The sequence below is a fragment of the Hippopotamus amphibius genome, chromosome 9, assembly GCF_030028045.1.
Source record: "Hippopotamus amphibius kiboko isolate mHipAmp2 chromosome 9, mHipAmp2.hap2, whole genome shotgun sequence".
Classification (NCBI taxonomy): Eukaryota; Metazoa; Chordata; class Mammalia; order Artiodactyla; family Hippopotamidae; genus Hippopotamus; species Hippopotamus amphibius.
Window position 1 is genome coordinate 26,652,857 of NC_080194.1, and position 22,859 is coordinate 26,675,715.

General features: G+C 40.0%; 2 protein-coding genes and 1 long non-coding RNA gene across 14 annotated transcripts in view; 2 read left to right on the forward strand and 1 right to left on the reverse strand.

The window, feature by feature from the left end:
• The window catches only part of TPH1 (tryptophan hydroxylase 1), a 24,940-nt gene extending 15,687 nt beyond the window's left edge, over positions 1-9,253 (forward strand). For both annotated transcript variants that reach the window (XM_057749204.1, XM_057749205.1), the window contains exons 5-11: positions 2,440-2,507; positions 2,653-2,849; positions 5,026-5,161; positions 5,923-6,049; positions 7,572-7,667; positions 8,429-8,562; positions 9,075-9,253. In XM_057749204.1, the coding sequence (XP_057605187.1) occupies positions 2,440-2,507; positions 2,653-2,849; positions 5,026-5,161; positions 5,923-6,049; positions 7,572-7,667; positions 8,429-8,562; positions 9,075-9,249 (933 nt within the window). In that variant the 3' untranslated portion in view covers positions 9,250-9,253. The remainder of the gene's footprint in view (positions 1-2,439; positions 2,508-2,652; positions 2,850-5,025; positions 5,162-5,922; positions 6,050-7,571; positions 7,668-8,428; positions 8,563-9,074) is intronic.
• The window catches only part of LOC130860673 (uncharacterized), an 18,187-nt gene extending 1,756 nt beyond the window's left edge, over positions 1-16,431 (reverse strand). The window contains exons 1-2 of the long non-coding RNA XR_009055500.1: positions 16,229-16,431; positions 15,903-16,031 (exon numbers count right to left, since the gene is read on the reverse strand). This is a non-coding gene — a long non-coding RNA (uncharacterized LOC130860673). The remainder of the gene's footprint in view (positions 1-15,902; positions 16,032-16,228) is intronic.
• A 313-nt stretch (positions 16,432-16,744) lies between these two features.
• Positions 16,745-22,859, forward strand: part of SERGEF (secretion regulating guanine nucleotide exchange factor) — a 222,787-nt gene continuing 216,672 nt past the window's right edge. For all 11 annotated transcript variants that reach the window (XR_009055425.1, XM_057748430.1, XM_057748431.1 and 8 more), the window contains exons 1-2: positions 16,745-16,875; positions 20,665-20,800. Coding sequence is in view for 10 of the 11 variants with exons in the window: in XM_057748430.1 (XP_057604413.1) it covers positions 16,816-16,875; positions 20,665-20,800 (196 nt within the window). In the remaining variant the exon portion in view is untranslated. The remainder of the gene's footprint in view (positions 16,876-20,664; positions 20,801-22,859) is intronic.

A 22,859-nucleotide genomic window follows, 5' to 3' on the forward strand; every position in this document is an offset into this window, starting at 1 on the left:
TATTATGTAGTGAATGAATTAGGAAGTTGTTTCCTTGGAAAATTATAAGTACAGGCATGAGTTGGAGAATTAGTAAGTCTAGAGTATTAGGACTTATGGAGCTCTAGAATCCTAGGAGAGGAGGAGAGAAGAGAGTCAGCAGTGGAGTCACACAGCCAGGGATTTAATCTAGCTTCTACCACTTATTAGCTGTGTGAATGTGACTGCATACTGCCTTAGGCAGCCCCCAGCCAATCCATGCATTTATTCTATAATATCTTATTGAGTAAGTATTAGAATTAATAAATTGCTGTACCTGCCCTGGGAGTTTGCGGTCTAGTTGAAAATGTAAAGCACACATATGTAAATAAACACACGTACAAGATTTAAATATGAAAAGTGTGCTAAGTGGCATGAACAGACTGCTTTGAGATGTACACAAGACAGGAAACACTTCTAGCTGAAGAGATCAGAGAAAGGCAACCTGTTAACGTGGCCTTAAAGAATTTTGGCAGGAAGGACAGTTCACTGCAAAATGAGCAAAGGTTCATAGGGAAGAAAATCTGGGTTATGTTTATGGAAAGGCATGTAAATCAGTTTTACTGACCCTCTACCAAGTCCTGCTGATTTTCATCTCCTAAATATTTCTTAAACTTGTTCCTTGTTTATTCTTACTACCACATCTCTTAACTGGTCTCCCTGCCTCCAGCCTTGCCACCTCAAACCTGTCTTCCTCATGGTCACTAGAATGATCTAAAGCCACAGTGTGACTGTTATCCCTCTTGTGCCTAAAAATCACCAGTGGTACCTCAGTACAGAGCTAAGAAAATTGAAAACATATCTCCACACAAAAACTTGTACACAAATGTTCATAGAAGTATTAGTCATAATAGCAAAAAAGTGGAAACAACGCAAATATCCATCCACTGTTGCAAGGATAAGTAAGGCATGGTATGTCTCCAACATGGAATATTAATGGCCATAAAGAAGCATGAAATACTCAAGAAGCTACAACATGGGTGAATGTTGAAAACACTGTGATAGTGAAAGGAGCCAGTCACAAAAGGACATCTGTTATGTAATTTCTTTTATAAGAAATATCCACAACAGGCAAATTCATAGCAACAGGAAGTAGATTACTTGTTGCCAGGGCTGGGGGTGAGGGAAAATGGGGATAGACTGAGAATGAGTAGGTGTTTCTTTTTTGGGGTGATCAAATGTTCTGAAATTATGATGGAGGTAGTTGCGCAACACTGTGAATATCCTAAAATCCACTAAATTGTACACTTTAAAATGTCAATTTTAAGGTATGTGAATGAATTACATCTTGATAAAGTTATTTTTAAAAAAATCCCAATCTCTTCCAGTTACCCCAAGACTAAAATCCAAGCCCTCAAACAGACCTTTACTAGCAGACCTGTAATAAGTCTTCACCATGCTCCACCTCACTCTCCAGGCTCCAGCAATGTTGGATTGCCTGTATTATCTTAGGCACAACATGCTGTTTTTCATTTCTGCGTTGTCCTTGGTGCTGTGCTTTCTGTCCTCTTCCACCTGGCTCTCTCCACTCCTCTTTTGAGATTTAGCTTAGGAGTCATCACTGGGACCCTTTCCTGCCACCTACTACCCCCTTTGCATACTCTGGATTATGAGTTTCTTTCTTAAGAGTGGTATTTTGTGCCTATCTCTAATAAGGCACTTATTATATTGTTTCAAAATAATTGATTAAAATAAACTCCTTGAAGACCCAGATTGTACTGTGTTTCTCTGAATTTCAGCATAAGGCCAGGTGCATAGTAGGGACTTGTAAATCTGTGTTAAACACACAAGGCTCATTCTTTTCTTTCAGGTGTCTTCCCCTTCTTTCCTATTTTCTACTATTGGCTATTTCCTCCTGAGATTTGCTTTTTGATGCCTTATTTTGTCTAATTTTTTCTTAAATATTTTTCATAGGCATAAATTTTAATGTTAATATTGTGTTTATTATTATCATTATTTGCTTCTGCAAATGATTAATATGTCTGCATTTTGTAATACAATATAAGGCTAGATTCAGTTGCCATAATTTCAAACATTAGTAATTACTATTTTGTTATTAATTGCAGGAAAATATAACTGAAGATGTAGTCAAACAATTAAGAAAAAAACTCACCCTTGGAAAAGAGCCATGTATTTTAACTAGGGTGGTGCTTTTCTTTTTCCTCAAACTATTTTATTTCTGTAGCTAATGTAGTATTTTTATATCTATAGTGTCTTTTATCTTTGTAGCTACTATAGTATAAAGCTGTCATATAATATTGACTTTAAAATAAAAGTGATAATAAATTTCTAAACAGTGCCTGCTCAAAGTAACAGTTATATAGCCCTTCAATATAGTCACTCAAATAATGAAATGTTCTCTAAATCATCTGTCAATTTTTTTTTAGTATGGATATTTAAAAACTTTTCTTTCATTATCAGGGCTTCAAAGACAATGTCTATCGTAAAAGACGAAAGTATTTCGCAGACTTGGCTATGAACTATAAACAGTAAGTGTACTATAAAAATAACTTATCCAACTTTGAACTAATGAAATAAGTGGAGTAAATTATGCTCATATAGTAAATAGAAAACAAGATATATGCTACTGTTTATTGGATGCTAACTTAAAATAACTTCTCTTTATCTCATTAGTGGTGACCCCATTCCTGAGGTTGAATTCACCGAAGAGGAGGTTAAGACCTGGGGAACTGTGTTCCGAGAACTCAACAAACTTTACCCAACCCATGCCTGCAGAGAGTATCTCAAAAATTTACCGTTGCTTTCTAAATACTGTGGATACAGGGAAGATAATATCCCCCAATTGGAGGATGTCTCAAACTTTTTAAAAGGTAACAAGCTAATTAATTTTTTGTAAGGGGAATATTGAACTCTGTTTCAGTCATAATAGAATTTTTAATAGAGGACTAAAGTCCAGTTATATGGAAAGTCAGAATTTTTCTGTATTCTGTCCTGGAGAATTAGGTACTACATTTGAAGAGGGACGTTCATAACCTGGAATAATTGTGGAGGAAAGTGAGCAGAATTGTAAGGGGATTGGAAAATGGATCATATAAATAAAATTTGAAGGATTCTTAGGTTGTTTAACCTGGAAATTTAGGGGGCTTTATAGCTTTATTTAAATATTTGAGGGTCATCTTATGTAATAGAGGGATTACTATGTGGCTCTAGAGTAAAGGACAGTCAGAAAGAAACAGCAAACTTTTAGCTCGAAATGGAGAAGATCTTGCTAAAAGAGCCATTTGGAAATGGAACAGGTTCATGAGATGGTTAGTTCCACATCCATGGATGTGTTCATGCAAAAGATCTGAACCCACTAGAGGGATGTGATAGAGGAGATTCAGGTACCTTCGGGAAGGTTGGAGTAAATGATCTCTGAAGCCCGTTTCCACACTAAGATTCTGTAGTTTTCCCAAGTAAGAAGATGTGTTAGTATAAGCATAAGCAAAGAGTAATGACAATTTTGTTCCTTTTAGTTTGTCATATTTGTTTGGTCCAGGCTTCCTTGTTTTTTCTAGCTAGTATAAGAAATAAAGTGACCAATGATCTCCAGGGTCTATAATACGTAAGAAAAATAAATATCCTTTTTGATCTCAGCAGATTAGAACCTCAGGGAAAAAAATAGAAGTTATGTTTTTGACTCAAAGGGAGTTTATCTTATTTCTATCATGAGCTGAAATTAATATCTTTGAATTTATTACATAGACTTATAAAAATCTACATATCTATTCAACTCCATAATTCTCATTCCTCAACCACTATACACAAAACTAAGAACTAAACAGGAGAGGGCAATATAGTTTTTACAAGGGAAGAACTCATGGAAGCAGGTCCTACAAAAACTAGATTTTAAAAAAGGTAGTAATTAAGAATGGCAGAGAACCAAAGCACATGACCTTGTAGGACTTAACAAAGGTGGACTAGCATATTCTACAGAAGCTGTTATCAAATCACATTAGCATGCGATTTGGAGGCAATATTTTGTTGTAGATATGAAACTGAAAGCTGACCACTTGGGTTCTAGAGCTTGAGCAGGCTACAGAGCTTGTTGCTAAAGGTGTTTCAAGGGGAAGTGTCAAAGAGAGAAACCAAAATTAAAAGACCGTTCAAACAGAACATGAGTTGGTAGGAGCTACCTGCCCTGGCAAATATGGTGGCCACCAGACAACTGTGGTTGTTTCAATAATTAAAATCAATGTAAATCAAATTGTTATTTCCCCAGCCACATTAGCCACATTTCAAGTGCTCGATGGCCACACATGATTAGTGGCTACCCTATTGGGTAGCCGAGATGTTGAACATTTCCATCTTTGTGCAAAATTCTTTTGCCCATCAGAGTCAGGGAATCCAAGTACAAAGCAATGGGGTAGAACAGGAGTTACCAGAGTGTGAGAGTTTGAAGTGAAGGACAAGATCAGAGCTAACAGAGATCCCCAGAGCCACTGCAGCCTAATGGCAGGTGACTTTTACAGTGGGTATGCTGGGGAATGAAAGCGCACCGTCCAGTTTAGATAAAATAAAGAAACTACAAGAGGTAGTGCTAGCTAAAAATGGCATAGTTTTAAAAATGGTTCCCATCTAAATTAATAGATCTTATTAGGGTATTTTTTTAAAAAAAGAAAAGTAAGATTGTCTAGGGGATAGTTTAAGCCCTTCAGGGAGACAGCAGGTGTAGTGTAAGGCCTGGGTTCTCATCCTACCTTTATCATCTACTGTGTGGCCTTGGGCACATTATTGAGTCTCTGAGCCTTAGTTTTATAGTTGTCACAATGAGGAGACTAAACTTTAATGCATATGGTAAACATGAAAGGAGATGTGATGTGTAAAAAAATCTAACCAATTTCCTGGCTGTGGTAAGGGCTTAATAATTATGACTTCCCTGAAGTGCATGTATGATACATTTTAGTTGCATGTTCTCCCTCAAAGTGTTACTTGGTGCCACTTGCAGAATTAAAATGTTGCAGTAAATAGTCTGTTCTGGTGAAGATTTTCTCCTTTGCTTTGCAGAGCGCACAGGTTTTTCCATCCGTCCTGTGGCTGGTTACTTATCACCAAGAGATTTCTTATCAGGTTTAGCTTTTCGAGTTTTTCACTGCACGCAATATGTGAGACACAGTTCAGATCCCCTCTATACTCCAGAGCCGTAAGTACTTCTACTGCAGCATCCATCAACATGGTACCTACCTCATGAGTTTTTTGTGAAGATCAAGTGAATAAGCACATGTAAAGCATTTTGAATGGTGGCTGGCATGTAATACGTGTTCCATGCTGTATACATGTTAACCATTATTATTACCAGTATTAATTGACAACCTGTTAGGTGCCAAGTGCTATTCTAAGCATAGGGGATATAAGACTGAAAAAAATCATACAAAGTTTCCTGCCTTCATAGAGCTTATATTCCAATGAGAGATATAGATAATAAACAATATATACACATATCTAGATATAGATAATAAACTATATATATAAATATAGATAATAAACTATATATCTCTATCTCTATCTCTATCTCTATCAGGTGGTTATAAGTGCCATGGAGAAAAATAAAGCAGGAAAGGGGAACAGAATTGTATGTGGGGGGGTGTTTCTATTTGAAAAGGGTGATCAGAGAAGGACTCGCTGAGAAGGTGACATTTGAGCAGAGACCTGATTGGGGGTGGGGGGGCGACATGTGGATGTCTGTGGGTATTTGTATGAACTTATGTATGTGTGTTTGTGAGTGGTCAAGGTTTTGAACCAAAATAGTTTCTTTACTGTATTGGTGTCCTTTGTGGTCCATTTCCAAAGTAATACCACTTGATCAATTAGAATAAAAGTAAGATCAGGTTTTAATTTGATTGAATGGTTGATTATGCATTTATGTTAAATGTCACAGTGTGACAACTTGTACCTCTTTTTCAGAGATACCTGCCATGAACTCTTAGGTCATGTCCCCCTTTTGGCTGAACCTAGTTTTGCTCAGTTCTCCCAAGAAATTGGCCTGGCCTCTCTTGGAGCTTCAGAAGAGGCTGTTCAAAAACTGGCAACGGTATAAACCTGGAAATAGCTGTATAGATCAATAATTCTTAACTGGGGTGGGTTGTGGGTATTTGTGTAGTTTAAAAGTACATATTCAAGATGAGCATTAGAGTATTTGTGCTTACTCATATTTTATTTAATTTATTTAATTTAAGTAACTTTAAAGGAAGATGTAAAATTTTAAGGTTTATCCAAAGAAGACATGAGCTTTTTAAAAAAAGGCAGAGAAACAAAGAACACTAGACTATAATAATTAATATTATTATTAATAGTTAATAGTTGGTATTCCTTCTTTTTTTAGTAAAAATTATAGGTTCCCTAAAAATGATGCTAAAATATTTTTGAGCACTAGGTACAAGACATGTTGGAAATACAAAGATGAATAAGGCCTGGTTCCCACCTTCAAGGAACTTATACAGATGGTTATGTTAGAATGAGAGCAAGTCTATAGTGAAACTCAGGCAGGGTGCTCTGGGAGTGCAAAGAACTGCCTGGGGAAGATTTCATGGAAGGTGAACATCTGGACCAGCCCAGGGAAAATGAGTAATGTTTTCATCTGCCAGGAAAAGAAAGAAGAGCATCTCAGGATGAGGGCACACAAGGAGAGACAGGAGGTGCTTGGTGTACCTGGGGAAATAGGAAGCTGGAGCAGAGTGTGTGAGGGTTGGGGAGGGGGTGTGAAATAGGCTAGATGGTTAAAACAGTGCTTCTCAAATTGTGGTTTGGGGACCCCGGTGGGGGGGTCCCTGAAACCCTTTCACAGGGTCCTTGAGTAAAAGATTCATTCAAAATGCAAAGTGGATTTTAATGTTAGAGACAGAGTTCATTGATGTGGTTTCAGATTCCACATTGCAGCTGCACTTTAAGAAACTACCACTTGTTGAGTTTTGATGTTGTGTCAAAGAAGAATATCCACAATTATCTGAGAAGGCTATTACAATATTCAACCTTCCTCCAGCTACTTATCTGTGTGAGGCTGACTTCTCTTCATATACTTGAACTGAAACAACCTACTGCAACAGGTTTAATAAAGAAGCAGATGTGACAATCCATCTATTTTCCAGTCAGTCATTAAATAATACCTAGCCAGACATTAAAAAGATTTGTGACAATGTAAAGCATTTCTACTTTTCTCACTGTTTTGTTTTGTTTTGTTTTGTTTTGTATAATATAGTGACTTTTGATTAAAATTTTGTTACCATAAAATGGTTTATTGTATTTTAAAATTAATTAATAAACATTTAAAATTTTTTCTCAGTTTACATTTTTAATATGGTAAATATAGTTAGCTATACCTTACATAAAGAAAAGGTCTTTGGGGCCCTCAGTAATTTTTAAGAGTGTATATGGGTTCTGGGATGAAAAGTTTGAGAAGTCTGATTTGGAACAAGGCCAGACTGTAGAAATACTTTTGAGCTAGTCTGGAGGCTTGGATTTTATTCCAGGGTACTTTGGGCCAGTGACTAAGAGTTGTAATTTGTTTTAAGTTGATGCATTCAGGATGTGAAAGTAATACTGATGTCCTTTTGCAGTGTTACTTCTTCACTGTGGAGTTTGGTCTATGTAAGCAAGATGGGCAGCTAAGAGTCTTTGGTGCCGGCTTACTTTCTTCCATCAGTGAACTTAAAGTAAGAGTCGTAAATCTTTGCACATAACCATATTCACTTTATATAACTGATATAACCTGAAATAGTTTCTGGACTTGAACAAGAGCTTACTCTGGAAAATACTTGGGGTGGCAGTAAACATTACCTAAGAGACATTGTTCTCTATTTCCTAAGTTTTCTGAATAGATATAAATATCTATTCAGAATATATCAATAGATGTATCTTTTAAGTTAAACAAAAGTATTTTAAAGCTTTTGCTTACAAAGTTTTGCTATTTCCTCACCATTTTTGGTGTGCTGGCAATAACTTCAGTAATTTCTAGGGAATTCTTTGAGATTTATTATTTATCCAATAAAGAATGAGCCTATGTGTGTTGAGTGGTGGATGTGTGTGAAATATTATGCAAGATACAGTCTTGCTCTCAAGGAGCCTGCCACCTGCAGATGGGTACAAGTCATGTTTAGGAACAACTAGTGCAGGGTAGAAAGCAGATGCCATAATGCACGAATAAGTAAGTAAAGATCCTTGGGTACCTCCTACGTGGAGAAGGGTGTTAGAACAATGGAGTGGTCTTGGGGCATTTATAGGGAATAGCAAGCCATTTGTTTTGCTGGAATATATTGTGGTTTAAATGAGGCTGTAGGAAATAAGTTTGGAATCGTAGGTTGGGGCCACTGCATTAGTAATACGTTCAGAGGTATGCTGACTCTGGTATCTGTGTGTAGAATGTGATCATGAAAATAGATAGTATTCTTTGATTCACTGACTCTTTGTCCTCTAGCATGCACTTTCTGGACATGCCAAAGTAAAGCCCTTTGATCCCAAGATTACCTGCAAACAGGAGTGTCTCATCACAACTTTTCAGGATGTCTACTTTGTATCTGAAAGCTTTGAAGATGCAAAGCAGAAGATGAGGTAAAGTATATCTTCCTCATGCCTTAATTTTCCTCTGCAAAAGATAGGTTTAATAATGGTGACAAGTCACAGAAGGAAGCAGCTGGATAATTAGAAACCCACTAGGCACCTTCTGCCTGTAACATATCTCCTTTTCACAGTAAATATTTAGGGTGTATTCTTTATAATGATGTTAAGTGTTGCAAATATGAATCAGATTTACTGAGATATTGGTTATTTCCCATTTCTTCCTATCAGAGAGTTTGCAGTCTAACAGGAAAAATAAACTGTATGCAAATTACTACATAAAAACTAGGAAGCCTTAAAGAGATACAGATGAAATATTGCTCTGCATTTTATTCAGGAGGAATTCATTCTGGCTAGGGGAACGGGGAAAGCTTAATGGCGTTTGAGAAAGGACTTGAAGTATGCATAGGATTTAGATATGTTCATTTTTAGACTAATGGACAGTATTTAGTTTTCGTCATTTTCCCTCTAGAAATTGATTGCCTCTTATTTGTTTTCTTATATAGAGAATTTACCAAAACAATCAGGCGTCCATTTGGAGTGAGGTATAATCCGTATACACGGAGTATTCAGATCCTGAAAGACACCAAGAGCATCACCAGTGCCATGAGTGAGCTGCAGCATGAACTTGATGTTGTCAATGATGCCCTTGCTAAGGTCAGCAGGCAGCTGAGCATCTGACAGTTGCCAGTCCTAATCTCAGAAGCATCTGAGCATCAATTCAGAGGCCTGTGGGCCAAGCGTTGTTTTGCTTGAACACCTGGTTGTGGAGGAACAGCAGCCAAGCAATATTCTCTACTCCCATTCCTTAATGGACCATTAGTCTTTGAAAACGTGTACCTGGATACTCTAGCCACTACTTTTTTTTTCTTTCTTTCTTTCTTTTGGTAACAACTTCAGTGAAGTATAATTCACATATCATACAATTCACTGACCACCCCACTTTTTATAGAGAATTTGCTTGACCCAATGGATAGATCTAGTCTTAGCCTGATTCAATTTTCCCCAGTTCTTCTTGAGTAAAATGACTTTGATGATCACTTAAAATACCTTGATGGTTCTTATGGAGCTGATCCATATTGTTACCTAACATCCTCTTATTTCTACAGTATCTTACTTACTACTGAATTTATGCCAAGCTTGGTCACATTCACATGCCTGAATTTAATAGCAGACCAGCTGTCTCTGCTGCCAGCCTGAGCAAAAGCAGAGAGGCATTTACATATGAAACATACCTAGTAAAGAGCAAATAGTCTAGTTTCAAGTGTAGCATCTTGTAGGGAAATAGGAGTATCTACGTCTAGAAAGGTTGATTAGGGTATAATCCTTAAGTCTGGGCTAAGAATTTGTGATTTTATTTGTAGGCACTAGGGAGCCCCTGCCTGAGTGACCAACCTCTTAAAACTCTTTTCTTTCTGTGGCATTGCATATGTTTTACATTATCTATCCTATTCAGGAGGCCAAAGGGAACTTGGTGGGGGTGCCACTTACAAGGCCCTGAACTCAGACGTGCAGCCCCAGAGAATGTCTTCAGGTGAGCAGGAGACAGTGTTGTCAAAGGGAGAATTCAAACTGAGACAGATGGGAGACGCACAAAATTAAAGTTGAAAAAGCAGTGCCAGGCACTTTATTTCCAAGGGATAAGGTGAGACCATAAATAGGAAACCCAGGCATGAGGGTCAAGGGTGGGGAAATGGGGAGGAAATGGTGTGAGAAAAGTCAAGAAGAGCATTTTAGGACTGACACTGTAATAATGAAGGTTGCAAGCACTGGCTTTTATGTGGTGTCGCTGGTATGGTATAGGGAGTAGGCCTGGTATAAACGGGTAAATCTGGACAGGCTTGTGTCTCTTCAGTTTGCTCCTTTCCTGCCCCCACCCACTAAAGGAAGACTTTCCTCAGGCTTCTGTTTTTGGCCCTCTTCTATGCTATCTGTTCACGGGGATGTCATCCGTGTCCATAACTTCATTTCATATTTTGTATGTCCCCCACATTTGCAATTCTAACCTGACATCTGTCTTGAGTTTTCGCCTCTTACATCCAGCTGCCTGCTAGATATTTCCATCTAGATGTTCCATAAATTAGGCTAATGTTGTGTAACTTCTTGTGGCACCATTCATTAGAATGAAATGAGGTTGTGCAACATGGCAGCCCTGCCAAGTATCTTAAACTCTATAGGTCCAAAAAGGAAATCAGAATCACCTGAATATTGTGCCCCATCAGTTTCCTCTCCCAGTGATCTCATTCCTATTAATGTTGTATTAAGGGTCATATTTTCAGCCAATTTTCTGTTCTTAATCAACTACTTTAGAAATTGTGTCAATTTTTTCAATAATTAATAGTTGAATTTTATACCATTTAACATGTTTTATTTCAGCAGACCACTAGATATTTTAATCCTTTTTAAGTCTCAAAGGAATTAATTTTAAAAACTCTTAAAATTTTACTTCATTTTACGTTATACAAGGAAATAGAATTAGGGAGAGTAATTCATGCTACGTCAGGTTTTACATTATTTATAAATTTTAATAGCTGATCAATTGTTAAGTATACCTTTGATAGTAATAGATCTGTCAGCTAATCTAAAACCTTTTGAAATATTGGTTAGGTAGTTTATAGTTAGTGTATTTGGTTGCAAGAAAATCTATGAAGTAAACAATGATAGACAGCAAATAACAACAACTCATGCATACTATATCTGGTTATTTCATACAATTTTGATCATGGCAAAGAATTGCAATTATTGACTTTTTAAATGATGGTATTTCAAATCACTCTATGACTAAAGCACACTAAAGTAAATGTTAAAGACACAATGACTATAATTCACATTCAGAATAATGGAAATATTTAATGATTGGTTTCAGTTCTTTCTTTTAACCCCTGAACTTGTGATATTTGGTAAATGAGGAGTCTGAGAGTCTTAGAGTTTTCATGAATTTTAGATATATTTCTTCAAATATATGAGAACAGAATTGAACCAAAAGTGTGGTTCATAATTCTTAATCAGTGAGTTATTACTCAGAGACATAGATGGTATTTTCCTGACTTTTTGAAGAACGCTCCAAAATCTGGTTGTCAGAATGCCTCCATTTCCTAATCTGCCTATTTTGTCATTTGGAATTATGCAGTAGTAATGACACACCAAATTGTACAGAATTATAGTTCATTTTTAAATTGCCTTCCAAACTGAAAAAATAAAAAATCTTGGAATTGTCTAAAGGAACACATAATGGAGTTCACATATTAATTTCTAGGAAATGTATAAAAATACTGTGGTCTTATTTCAGTTTAGTCTTTATTTTACTATATGATATACGTTTATGATTTGCAAGTTTGTTATCAACTGGATAATAAAAGGACACAAAATTCATGTTCTCAAGAAACATTTTTTTTTCAAACATATGTTAAAAAACTGATTTAAATGTATATTACGAGGGTGAGTCAAAAATTATCCACACTGTGGCTGTAGAATTTATTTTAATTAACTTTTAGAAAAGACAAACACATCATTTTTTGACATAACCTCCTTGCTTTTCAGTACACTCTGTCCATCTGTCAACAAGATTTCGTATTCCCTCATTAAAAAATGTTTTAGGCTGATCTGCGAGCCATGAATGCACCACTGTCTTCACTTCATCAGAAGTGAAACTTCGTCCTTGTAGGGCTGATTTCAGGGGACAAAACAGGTGAAAGTCCGATGCAGCAAGATCAGGACTATAGAGAGGATACGTTAACACCTCAAAATGAAGTTTTTGCAGAGTGTTGACAGTGTGGGCAGAAGTACGCGGACGTGCATTGTCATGCAAGGTCACAACACCCTTGGATAGCAGTCCTTTGCGTTTAATCCAAAGTTTAGGCTTCAGCTCTTCAATAAGCATCTCTATCCATTCATACACACTTCTTCGTGATAAAACACTTTCTCCATACTGTGTACAAAGTCTTTGATAAATAACGGCACCAGGTACACCCTCAGACTACAAAAAAAAAAAATCACTGCACACTGCTCTTCTTTCATGCAAGTCACAAGTGGGGCATCGATTTTTGTTCATACTGCAGTTACAAATGAACTGATGTAACACATTCATGCCTGCACAGCAGTGACTGGGGAGACAGCAGCCTTGAACGGAAAGTTCTGATCAGACAGTGTGGCCAATAGAAGTTTTAATATAACCAGAGTGTGGATAATTTTTGACTCACACTTGCAGAATTTTATTAGTTTCAGAAGTCTGTAACATCCTTATACTCCTTAAAAAACCTATGAATACATGCTTTAGGGGAAGCCAAACACACCTGTAACCTAATAACCACTTTTTGGAATTCTTGGTAAAGTCTCAGTCTCATGTTCCTCATTTATAAAGTGAGCTAAATCTACTTTACTGGGTTATTGTAAGAATTATGTTATGAGAAGACTTTGTAAAAAGAAACTTATTAGCCATATGTAAAGAATCATTAATCTCCTAATCAGAGATCCCCATAGTTTCTGGATGATTTTATCTTCTTCCAGAGGGAATTAACTTTTCTGCGTTGAGCAGGCAGTATATAATGGCAGGGGTAGCTCGCCTTAGTCCAAGTAGGGATTAAACCAACTTGAAGCTGTTTCAGTCTTTGTGAGGGCTGGTCTATTTCCAGTTTACCTCTACTCTTAGAATATAGGCTTTTAGGGATCTCAAAGGAAAGCTATGTGTGTGTACCAGGGCTTCTCCTTGGGGGTCCCTGGACTCCTACTTTTCTCTCCTCCTTTACTCTCATTTCCCCCCAACCCCATAAAATTGCTAAAAGTACTGTTCAGTTTCTCAGCTTCTTAGCTGCTGCTTTCTGCCCAGGTTCTTAGCCTCCAAGTCACTGCTTGCTAATTAGCAAATGCTTCAAGCAGGAAAATAGTGCCAAATATAATTGCTCAGCTTTAAATCTTGGCCCTCCAATTTGTGGCTGCTTTGATAGCCCTCCAATGACTTGAAACAGATTTAAAAAATATTTTCCCCCAGCTTTTCTAATTGCTTTTGGTGAGAGAACTGGTCTGTAGCTAGCTAATCTGCCTTTATTAAAAGCAGAACTCTGACCTTAGAGTAAATCATTTAACTTCTTTGAGCCTCAGTTTTCTCAACTATAAAATAATGATTCCAATAATACTTATCATACCAGTATTATTGAGAGGATCAAATAAAATAATCTAAAAGAAAAAATTTCCTAACCTGTATAGTATGCAGATACACTCTGTATACTCAAAATACTTTGTTTTCTTCTTATGGGGAGACAAAGCACCTGAAAGTGATACCATCAAATAATTTAAATCTAGCTCCATTCAAGAATTGCAACTCAACTAAGCTGCTAATGGGAAGAGCTAGTCAGTGGTATGTACACAGTTGAAATAGTAGCTACATCTCAGTGCTTCCATGAAATTGTATTATGGAATATAAGATATAACTGTAAATTAAAGTACTGATACATGTATATTGAAGGGATGAAGACAGGAAACAACTGTATTCTTCCAGACCCTTTCTCTATGAAAACAGACTCTGGATAGTTCCTTCTTCCCCCTTTGGATGAAATCTCAGATCCTTGTCTGGAATTTTCTGCTCACTCTAAGTCCTTAGCTTCTAATCCCACCCTGCCACCACCACCATTTCAGTATTTTAAAATTCCAATCTTGTGTAAAAGTTCAAAACATTAACTTTTAAGTTTAAAATTTTTCTTCTTCTTTAGAATTGAGAAAGGAAGAAGTGTGCTTTGCACCTTTATTTTCTTCCTCCTCCCTCCCTACTCATGAGGATACCTCTGGCTCCTCCAGGGTTTGGGAATGGTGGTGGGGAGAAGATGTAAGGAGTAGGAAGTTCTTTTTGGTCTGATACTGTTGTGAGTTAGCATATGTGCTTTATGTACTTGTTAAGTATTTAATGCTGACTCATTTTCTGTGGGTGTTTTGAAAGATCTTCCCACTTCTTATTTCTTGGGATCTCTTGATGTGGATAAACGTACCTCTCTGACTATGCTGTTGAATTCATCTCATGCAGCCTTTAGGAATCTAGTAGTCAACTCTCCTGTGGGTGTCCCTTCAGCTCTCCAGAAACTCCCTTGGACTGGGTCTGAGACCACCCCCTGGCCAATTTGCTCACGTATGGGAAACACTCACATGGGAGGTACTCAGACATTCTTTGTCTTGAAAAACTCTGGGCATGAAAGACCTCTTCAAAGCATCAATCTCTTTGGTCAACTATCAGATGCAGTTATCTGGCCACAAGCCACTGGACATTTCTCAGCACGAACTGGGCAGCAACCTGTCCAGCCCCAGTCTGGAGGGGTACATGCCAAGCTCTCTCAGTGGCCCTGCTGACGCATATGTTTTTGCACATCAAGTTCTCTTGAGAATGAAGACCTGCTTTGCCTTTCTAAAGTTTGCATTTTTATTAGCATGGTCCTCCATGTTCTCAAGATGCCACGGGCTGGAGAGGTAATGGTAAGGTGCTGCCCTTAATTGGTCTTAAGGCAGAAACACCAGGGAGTGGGTGGAGTGAAAGAACTGTAAGAGCTCAGGGAAACACTTCCCAGGGCCTTCCAGGCATAAAGGGTGATGAGTACTGGAGGCTTGTGTCACTACAAAGGTCAAGAACTTCTGAATATGGGTCATCTTCTTTAATGCGACCCCATCTGTACCCAAAGGATAATATGTGGCTTGGAAAATGTGGGATATGTACAAAAAAATACAAAAAGAGGGCTTCCCAGGTGGCGCAGTGGTTAAGAATCTGCCTGTCGATACAGAGGACCCAGGTTCGATCCCTGCTCCAGGAAGATCCCACATGCTGCGGAGCAACTAAGCCTGTGTGCCACAACAAAACAAAACAAAAATACAAAAAGAAAATAAAAATCACCTGTAATTCAACACCTATTGTGTGCGTTTGTGTGTAAAATTGGTATATTTACTTTAATGACATATCATGAATATTCCCTTATTTACTATCTTTCAGAACATGTTTTTTAATGGCACCCTAGTATTCAGTTGCAAGGCTATATAATTTAATCAATTTGTTTTTGGATTTTAAGGTAGTTTCAAAGTTCTTTACTATTATATGTAACCCCATAATGAATAACTTGCAGTCTAAGGGTTTATGCATAGTTCTAATCTTTTCCTTCTGATAAATGAACAGAAGTGGAATTACTAGCTAAATATCTAAGTATATATCTTCATATTCCTGATACGTTTTGCCACATTTTCCTTCTGGAAAAACTGTATTTATTTAGCACCCACAGGTAGCGTATGAGGGTGTCTGATAAAAGCCATCTTATATGAAAATTTTTGTTGGGTGAAAATTATCCAGTTATTATGCAAGTTATTACCTTGGTCAGAATCTGGGCCAGGGCCATGCTGGGAGTGCAGAGGGTTAGAAGGCCGCCCGGCAGGAATCAGTGGAAACCAGCCTCCTTAGTTCAGTGTCCCGGGTGTGAGTTCCCGCTCCGTGCCAGGCGCTGAGGGCGACAGCAACGATGTAAAACTCTACACTCGCCCACCAGGAAGCTCGCACCAAAGCGGGTCCCAAAACAGTCTGCCCTAAGGCACTGGGTCAGGACCCTTTCCACCCCTTCCCAGGCTCAATTTCTTCCCCATCACATGGTGATGCAATCCCCGTCCTGTTAGCCACTCTGGGCTGTCGCGGGACTCTAACCTGAGGGAGCTTTGTGAAGCGTTGAGCATAGTGCGCTGGCGTGCATTTATTACTGAAAATAAAGAGTGCGAGGGGAGGCAAGGAGAGGCAGAGCGTCCCGGCGAGACCGGAGACAGAGGGCGGGAACGCAACAGAGCGCGCCGGGGCGGGGTGGCTGCGAAGCGGCTCCTGGAGCTGCTGACCCGCTCCCGCCGGCTCCAGGTCAGCGGCTGCTCCAGGTTAATGGCTGCAAGAGGGCGGCTCCGCAGCCCCTCCCTCCGCTCAGCCCCACTCTACCGCGGACCCATCGCGAAGCCTGCTCCAGGCCTCAGTCACCAATCCCTCTCCCCGCCGGCCGCTCTCTCACTGCAGACTCCTCCCACCGCAGGCCCCTCCCTCCGCAAGCCTCTCCCCGCCCCCCGTGGGTCCCGCCCCCGCGCCGGCCCCTCCCCACTACCGACCCCTCCCCGCGCCCGCCCCTTCCCCGGAGAGCCGGCCCCCGCGTCGGCCCCGCGCCTCAGTCACCAGTCCCTCCCCGCGCCTTCCCCTCTCCCGGAGAGCCCGCCCCCGCGCCGGCCCCCCCGGAAGCGCCGGCGGAGCGTCCCCGCATGGAGCGCGAGCCCAGCGCCTCGGCGGCAGCCCCTGCAGCGGCCGCGCTCTTCGCCTGGGTACGTGACTCCGCCCCCGGGCCCGGGCCGCCAGGACTGAGGGGCGCACAGACGCTGGGAGCACCCGGCCTCGGCGTGGGCGGTCTGGGGGCTGGCAGCCGAGGTCCGAGAGGGACTCGGGGCTGGAGGACCCTGGGCTGGGGGCTGAGGAGGAGAGGGCGGGGAGGGAAGGGTCTTCATGGAGCCGCTCAGGGGTTTCTGGCTGGTGGGGTCCCGACCGGAGGGGCTGCGGCGCAGAGGGAAGAACCTGCCGCCAGGACAGAGCATGTGGGTGCGCGACAGACTTCAGGCCCGGATAGCGCCGGGAAAGACGGCGCAGAGGGCTCTGTGGCGAGAGGATCGCCTGGTCCCAGAGCCCTGTGGGGCCACCTGTGCTCTCCCCCACTCTCCTCCCCCACTTGCCAGGAGGATGGCCTTTCCCCAGCCCCACCCCAGCCTGGCCGGAGTATCCTTTGGTGTGAGGCCTGCCGTGTTGGGCCGGGCACAAGGCGGAGACCCCGCATAGTTGCTGATACTCGGCTGTGACTGGATCTTGCCTGCAGTGGGGCTGTGGGAGTCTGCGCTGGTGTTCGTTTGATGCGAGCACTGAGAGACAGGGTCATCTTTGTGTGTCGTGGCTGGGCGAGGGGAGAGTGTGCACAGGAGTGTGTGGCAGGCATCCTACCAGATGCACGGGAACAAGCAGACGTAGTGTCTTGTAGTTCTTCATAGCACATAATTGTAATGAAATGTATAACTTGTTAATGTCAGTCTCCTTGGCTAGAATGTTAGCGTCATGAGGGTGGGTTCTGCGCCTGTCTTGTATGGTGCCTGGCTTGTGCCTGGCACATTGTATGTTGCTCAGTACATATTTGTTGATGAGTGAATGAATGAGTACCTGTTGTATGCTGAGCTATGTGCAGGTCTTTTGGGAAGAACACAAGAGTGAAAGACTTCCAGCTTTCGTGTTGGATGCGGTGGGTGTGGGGGAGAATACCTTTACTGCTGTTAAAACAAGTGTGTATTGACCAATTAAAAATGCTAAGTATCCGTACCAAGCAGCATTTATTGAATGTAAGATTGCTGCATACTGGCAGAAGGGAGAGCGTGGTGTGGCCTGAGGTAGTCTGGCTGTCTCTGTGTCTTTGAGGTTGCACTTGAGCTGGGGATGGATTTAGGGGTTGAATGTGTGCTTGGGGTCGATGCTTTTCCCAGGCTAGGGACTGAGGTCTGTGTGGAGAGAGGAAACATTTGACAGAAAAAGCCTTTCAGATATGGCCTTGTCAGCACTGAAGCAAAAATATTGTGGAACCTAACCTCATTGCTATGCTTGGAGGCTTGATGGTGTAGTCTTCCTGCTGCATTATCTGTGTGGAGGGGTGTATTAGTTTGCTAGGGCTGCGGTAACAAAATACCACAGACTGAAAGGCTTCAATAGTGGAAATTTATTTTCTCATGGTTAAGAGGGTGGAAGTCCAAGATCAAGGTATCAGCAAGTTTAGTTCCTTCTGGGGCCTGTCTCTTTAGCTTATAGATGGCCTCCTTCTTGCTGTGTCCTCATGTGGCTTTTTCTGTGGGTGGGAGCATTCATGTGTTTCTTCTTATAAGGATACTAGTCATATGGGATTAGTGTCCTACCCTTATGACTTTATGTAACCTTAACTACCATTTTAAAGGCCCTATCTCCAAACACAGTCACATTCTGAGGTACTGGAGGTTAGGGGAACAAATTTTAGCAGAACGCAATTCAGTTCATAACAAGGGGATTTACCTTTTTGGAGGGGGGTGTGTGTGTGTGTGTATGTGTGTGTGTGTTATGCCTGGAGTGTTCTAAGGAAGGGAGGCAAATATAGCTGTAACAGGTTGTAGTAAATTTTCCTTTTGTTTTGCTTTATCATGGATTTAGGGCCTCTTGTTGCATTACAAAAATTTAGTGCCATAATTTGAATCCCATAAAGCTGGTGTATCACTTTCTGTTCAGCAGCCTGTAGCTCTGGTAATGGGGCAGCCATGGACATCTCATGGCTAACAGAAATCCTGTGCACATGCTTTCCACTTCACACTGTGTAGGTCTTTCATTTGTTCTTTCCTAGGTAGGGACTCGTAAGGTCTTGCATTCATTCATTGTAAAATATATGCACACCTTCTCTGGGCCAGCACCATTTCAGATGCAGGGGAAATAGCAGTGAGCAGAACAAAGTTCCTGCCCTTGTGGAGTTTACTTTTTAATGGGGGAGGTAGACAGTAAACAAGTAAATATGTAATGTAATGTCAGGGAGTGCTATGAAAAATAAAGCAGAAAAAAGGCATAAAGTGATAAGGGTGCATTTTAGATAGGGTCATACAGTTAGCTTCTTGTTAGGTACGCTCTGGGCTGGTTTAGCATATATCCCTTTTTACTTTATTCTTAGAGGCAAACTATTGTACAATGAAAGGAGCTGGGCATTCAACTTGTCTATTCAGCTGTGTGACCATGGAAAGTTACTTAACCTCTCTGAGCCGTAGTTTCTTCATCTGTGAAATGAGAGCGATAATGCCCCCTCCTCTGTTGTGAGAATTTAAGGTGAATGCCCAGCAAGCAGAGAAGCACTCAGTAGTTGTTAGCTAATATTGCCCTGAGGGCCTCTGGGACCTCTGTCCCTGCATGACTTGCTCTCCAGCATGGAGTCCCTGCAGCCCAGGATGGCGGTGGAATAGACCACAAGGGGCAGGAGTTTGTATGTATGTGTACATTTTTGGGAGTTATTTTAAATCACTTTTCCTTATTTAGGTGTCTTCAAAAACAGACACATTTTAAAGTTTTTACTACTCATCTCAAAGAAGAACCAGCCAGCAGTAGGTGGTTGGAGAAATTATAAGGATTTCCAAAAGCTTAATAAGATTCTCCTTGCAGGTCCATAATCCCTTATCTTCAATTTTGAATACAAAAAAGCTCTAAAAACCCAAAACCGACTTGATATAAGGCTGCTTATAGTCTGCGCACTAACTGTGAGTATTCGTACAGTTTGCTGCAGAAGTAATACTGTTTTATTTATGGGGTGCTGCTCCCAGACCTTGCAGTGTGTATATGATTTATATACCATATTACTTTTCTAAAGTCTATAAAATTCTGAGTCTGAAATACATCTGGCTGCAAGGGTTTCAGATTAGGGATTCTGGACCTTCATTGTATAATAGCAACGATAGACCTGTTGCCCACCAAAGGGAGATCTGTTTCCTTAGAGGAATCTCACCACGTGAATCTTAGAGTTACAAAACATTGTACTTGGAGAGGCCCTTAGAGATTGTTGCCAGCCTCTTTCACTGTATAAGTGAAATAACAATGATATGCCCTGCTTGAGGGCACAAAATCCTCAGCTAACTTTGATTCCGGAAAGTCATTGCCAGTTTTCCCAGTAAGGGTATGGGGAGAAGGGACAAGAGCTATCCTAGTGCATTTCCCACCCACTTTGTTCCTATTTTTTCCTGATTATTTCTTTCCTTAGCGTTCCTAGATCTAATTCGCTTTTATCAGAAGGAACTCTTATGTTGTCCCCCAAAGGCAAATCATGTAGGCTGGGAAGGGGAAGGTGAGGAGTATCACTGGATGAGTTGTGGATGCTGAGGGCTCCTCTCACATAGAAATCGAGGTGTTCTGGCCACTGTCCAAGTGTGGGTTGCATATAACAACTTCTTAAGAATGAGCTTAGGAAATCTCATCTGTTACAGGCTCTGAGAGGCATGTCAGGGTGAGAAAGATAGGGACAGGTAAATTCAAACTGACAGTTGAGGTTCCCATACTTTTTCATCCTTGGCTTATTTTATCCCTAGGGTGCAAATAGCTATGGGCAACTTGGCCTTGGCCACAAGGAAGATGTTCTTTTGCCCCAGCAGCTGAGTGACTTCTGTAAACCTGGATGTGTCAAGAGGATCACGGGAGGAGGGGGCCACTCTGCTGTTGTTACAGGTAACTTCCTTTAAGAATATATAGCTTCTCTCCTCAAAGATTATGGGATGTTATAATTTTCCGAAAAACATAATGAAGTAAATTGTTAGAAAATACATTTTATCTACTGCACTTGTGATAAATTATGTTAATTGTAGGTATCCTTTATAGGATGTGATGAAAATGGTACCTGACTGCTGTGGTCTTTTGCCAAAAAACCATATATTACTAGTCTAACCATGAGAAAAACATCAGACCTGTCCCAATTGAGAGACCGTCTACATACCTGTCCATTACTCCTCAGAACTGTAAGATCATTAAAAACAAGCAAAACGTGAGAAACTGTCATAGCTAAAAGAAGCTTAAGAAGCCATGTAATATGTATAAATACAGCTGATTCACTTTGTTTTACAGTGGAAACTGCCATAACAGTATAAAGCTATTATACTCCAATAAAGATCGAAAGAAAGGAAAAAAAAAAAAAACAGAAGCCATGTACACTAAATGTAATGTGTTAGATTGAATTGGATCCTGTAACAAAAAAGGTCATTAAGTATAAGCTATCAATATTGGTTTATTAATTGCAAGAAATGTACCATACTAAGATGTTAATACTAGGGGAAACTGAGTTTGAGGCACGTGAAAACTCTGTACTATCTTTGTAATGTTTCTGTTATTCTAAAACTGATTTAAAATAAAAATTTTACTGAAAAAGAAACACAAGAATACACTTACCTTTTCGCAAGTAGAATGACAGTCTATGTTTCTACAAAATAATCTACGTGAGAATGTTTATAGTGGCTTTATTTGCAACTGTCACACACCTGGAGAAACCTGATTGAGACGTCACCTTGGAAACTGACAAACAGGTAATTCACATAGTGAAACAGTACTCAAGCAATCACAAGAAATGGGCTACAAATAAACCAACGACCTGGGTGAAGACAAATGCATTATGCTTATGGAAAGAAGGCAGATTTGGAAGGCTACATAATATATTTCCATTTATTTGACATTCTTGCAAAGGCAGAATCATCAGGACAGGTAACAGATCATTGGTTGCCAGGAGGTGGGGGGTGAGCGTTTTGCAAGTATCGAATTAGGGAAAACTTTTGGTTATTGGAACTGTTCTATATTTTGACTGTCGTATAGTGATTGTGCAACTGATACATTTTTTTAAACTCACAGAATGGTTCACTGCAAAGGATGAATTTGATTGTACATCAACTATACCTGAACAACAACAAAAACAGAAAATAATTATGTCACAACATAATGTGCCAACTTGGGTACCCTAATATAAAAATAATCGAATAATAACATGAAAAGGCTAAAGTACTATTAGTCAAATCTTCAGGGAGTCTTAATGATAGAAAACAGCATGTTTGTACAGAGGGGAAAATTCCAGGAAGGATTTTGAATTGGAGTCATCGGATCATGGGAAAAAATAGAGAGCTGGTATGTGTTGGACAAACTCCCTCAGTGAATGTTAAGGATCACAGTGTGCTTGTGAGGTTATTTGAAGAGATCTAGCCTATTACACTTTTACATCCATGCTGAGAACTAAGCATTAGAAAAGAAAGCAGTAAGAATGGTAAGTTATACCATCTTTCATAGATATCCACAAAACAGTCCCATTGTTCATGTAACAGATGAGTGTCCCATTTTGACTTTCTGTGTAAAACCACTTTTTGCTGGAAAAATGTGTAGTTCCTCTTAACATTTTCTATTAAAACCTACATGAATATTGTCCCAACTCAGTAATATATTACAATTTGTTTACAAGCACTTGTGAAATATTTTCCTGTCATGAGCAGAAGGGCAGATAATATATGATTTAAAGAAACAATCAGAGCCCTGGAATATAAAGATTATAATCATGGTAAAAAAAAAAAAAAGAATATATAACTTCTCATTTTCTTATTTAGACATTTTCCCCTAGGGTGTTATATTACCATCTTTCAGCCTTTTGTATGTTGCAGACAACAACATTTTTGGGAAGGAATCAAGTTACCATCGGAGAATCATAGATTGTCAGAGCTGAAAGGATTGCAGAGATCAAGGCCACCCCTCTTTCCCC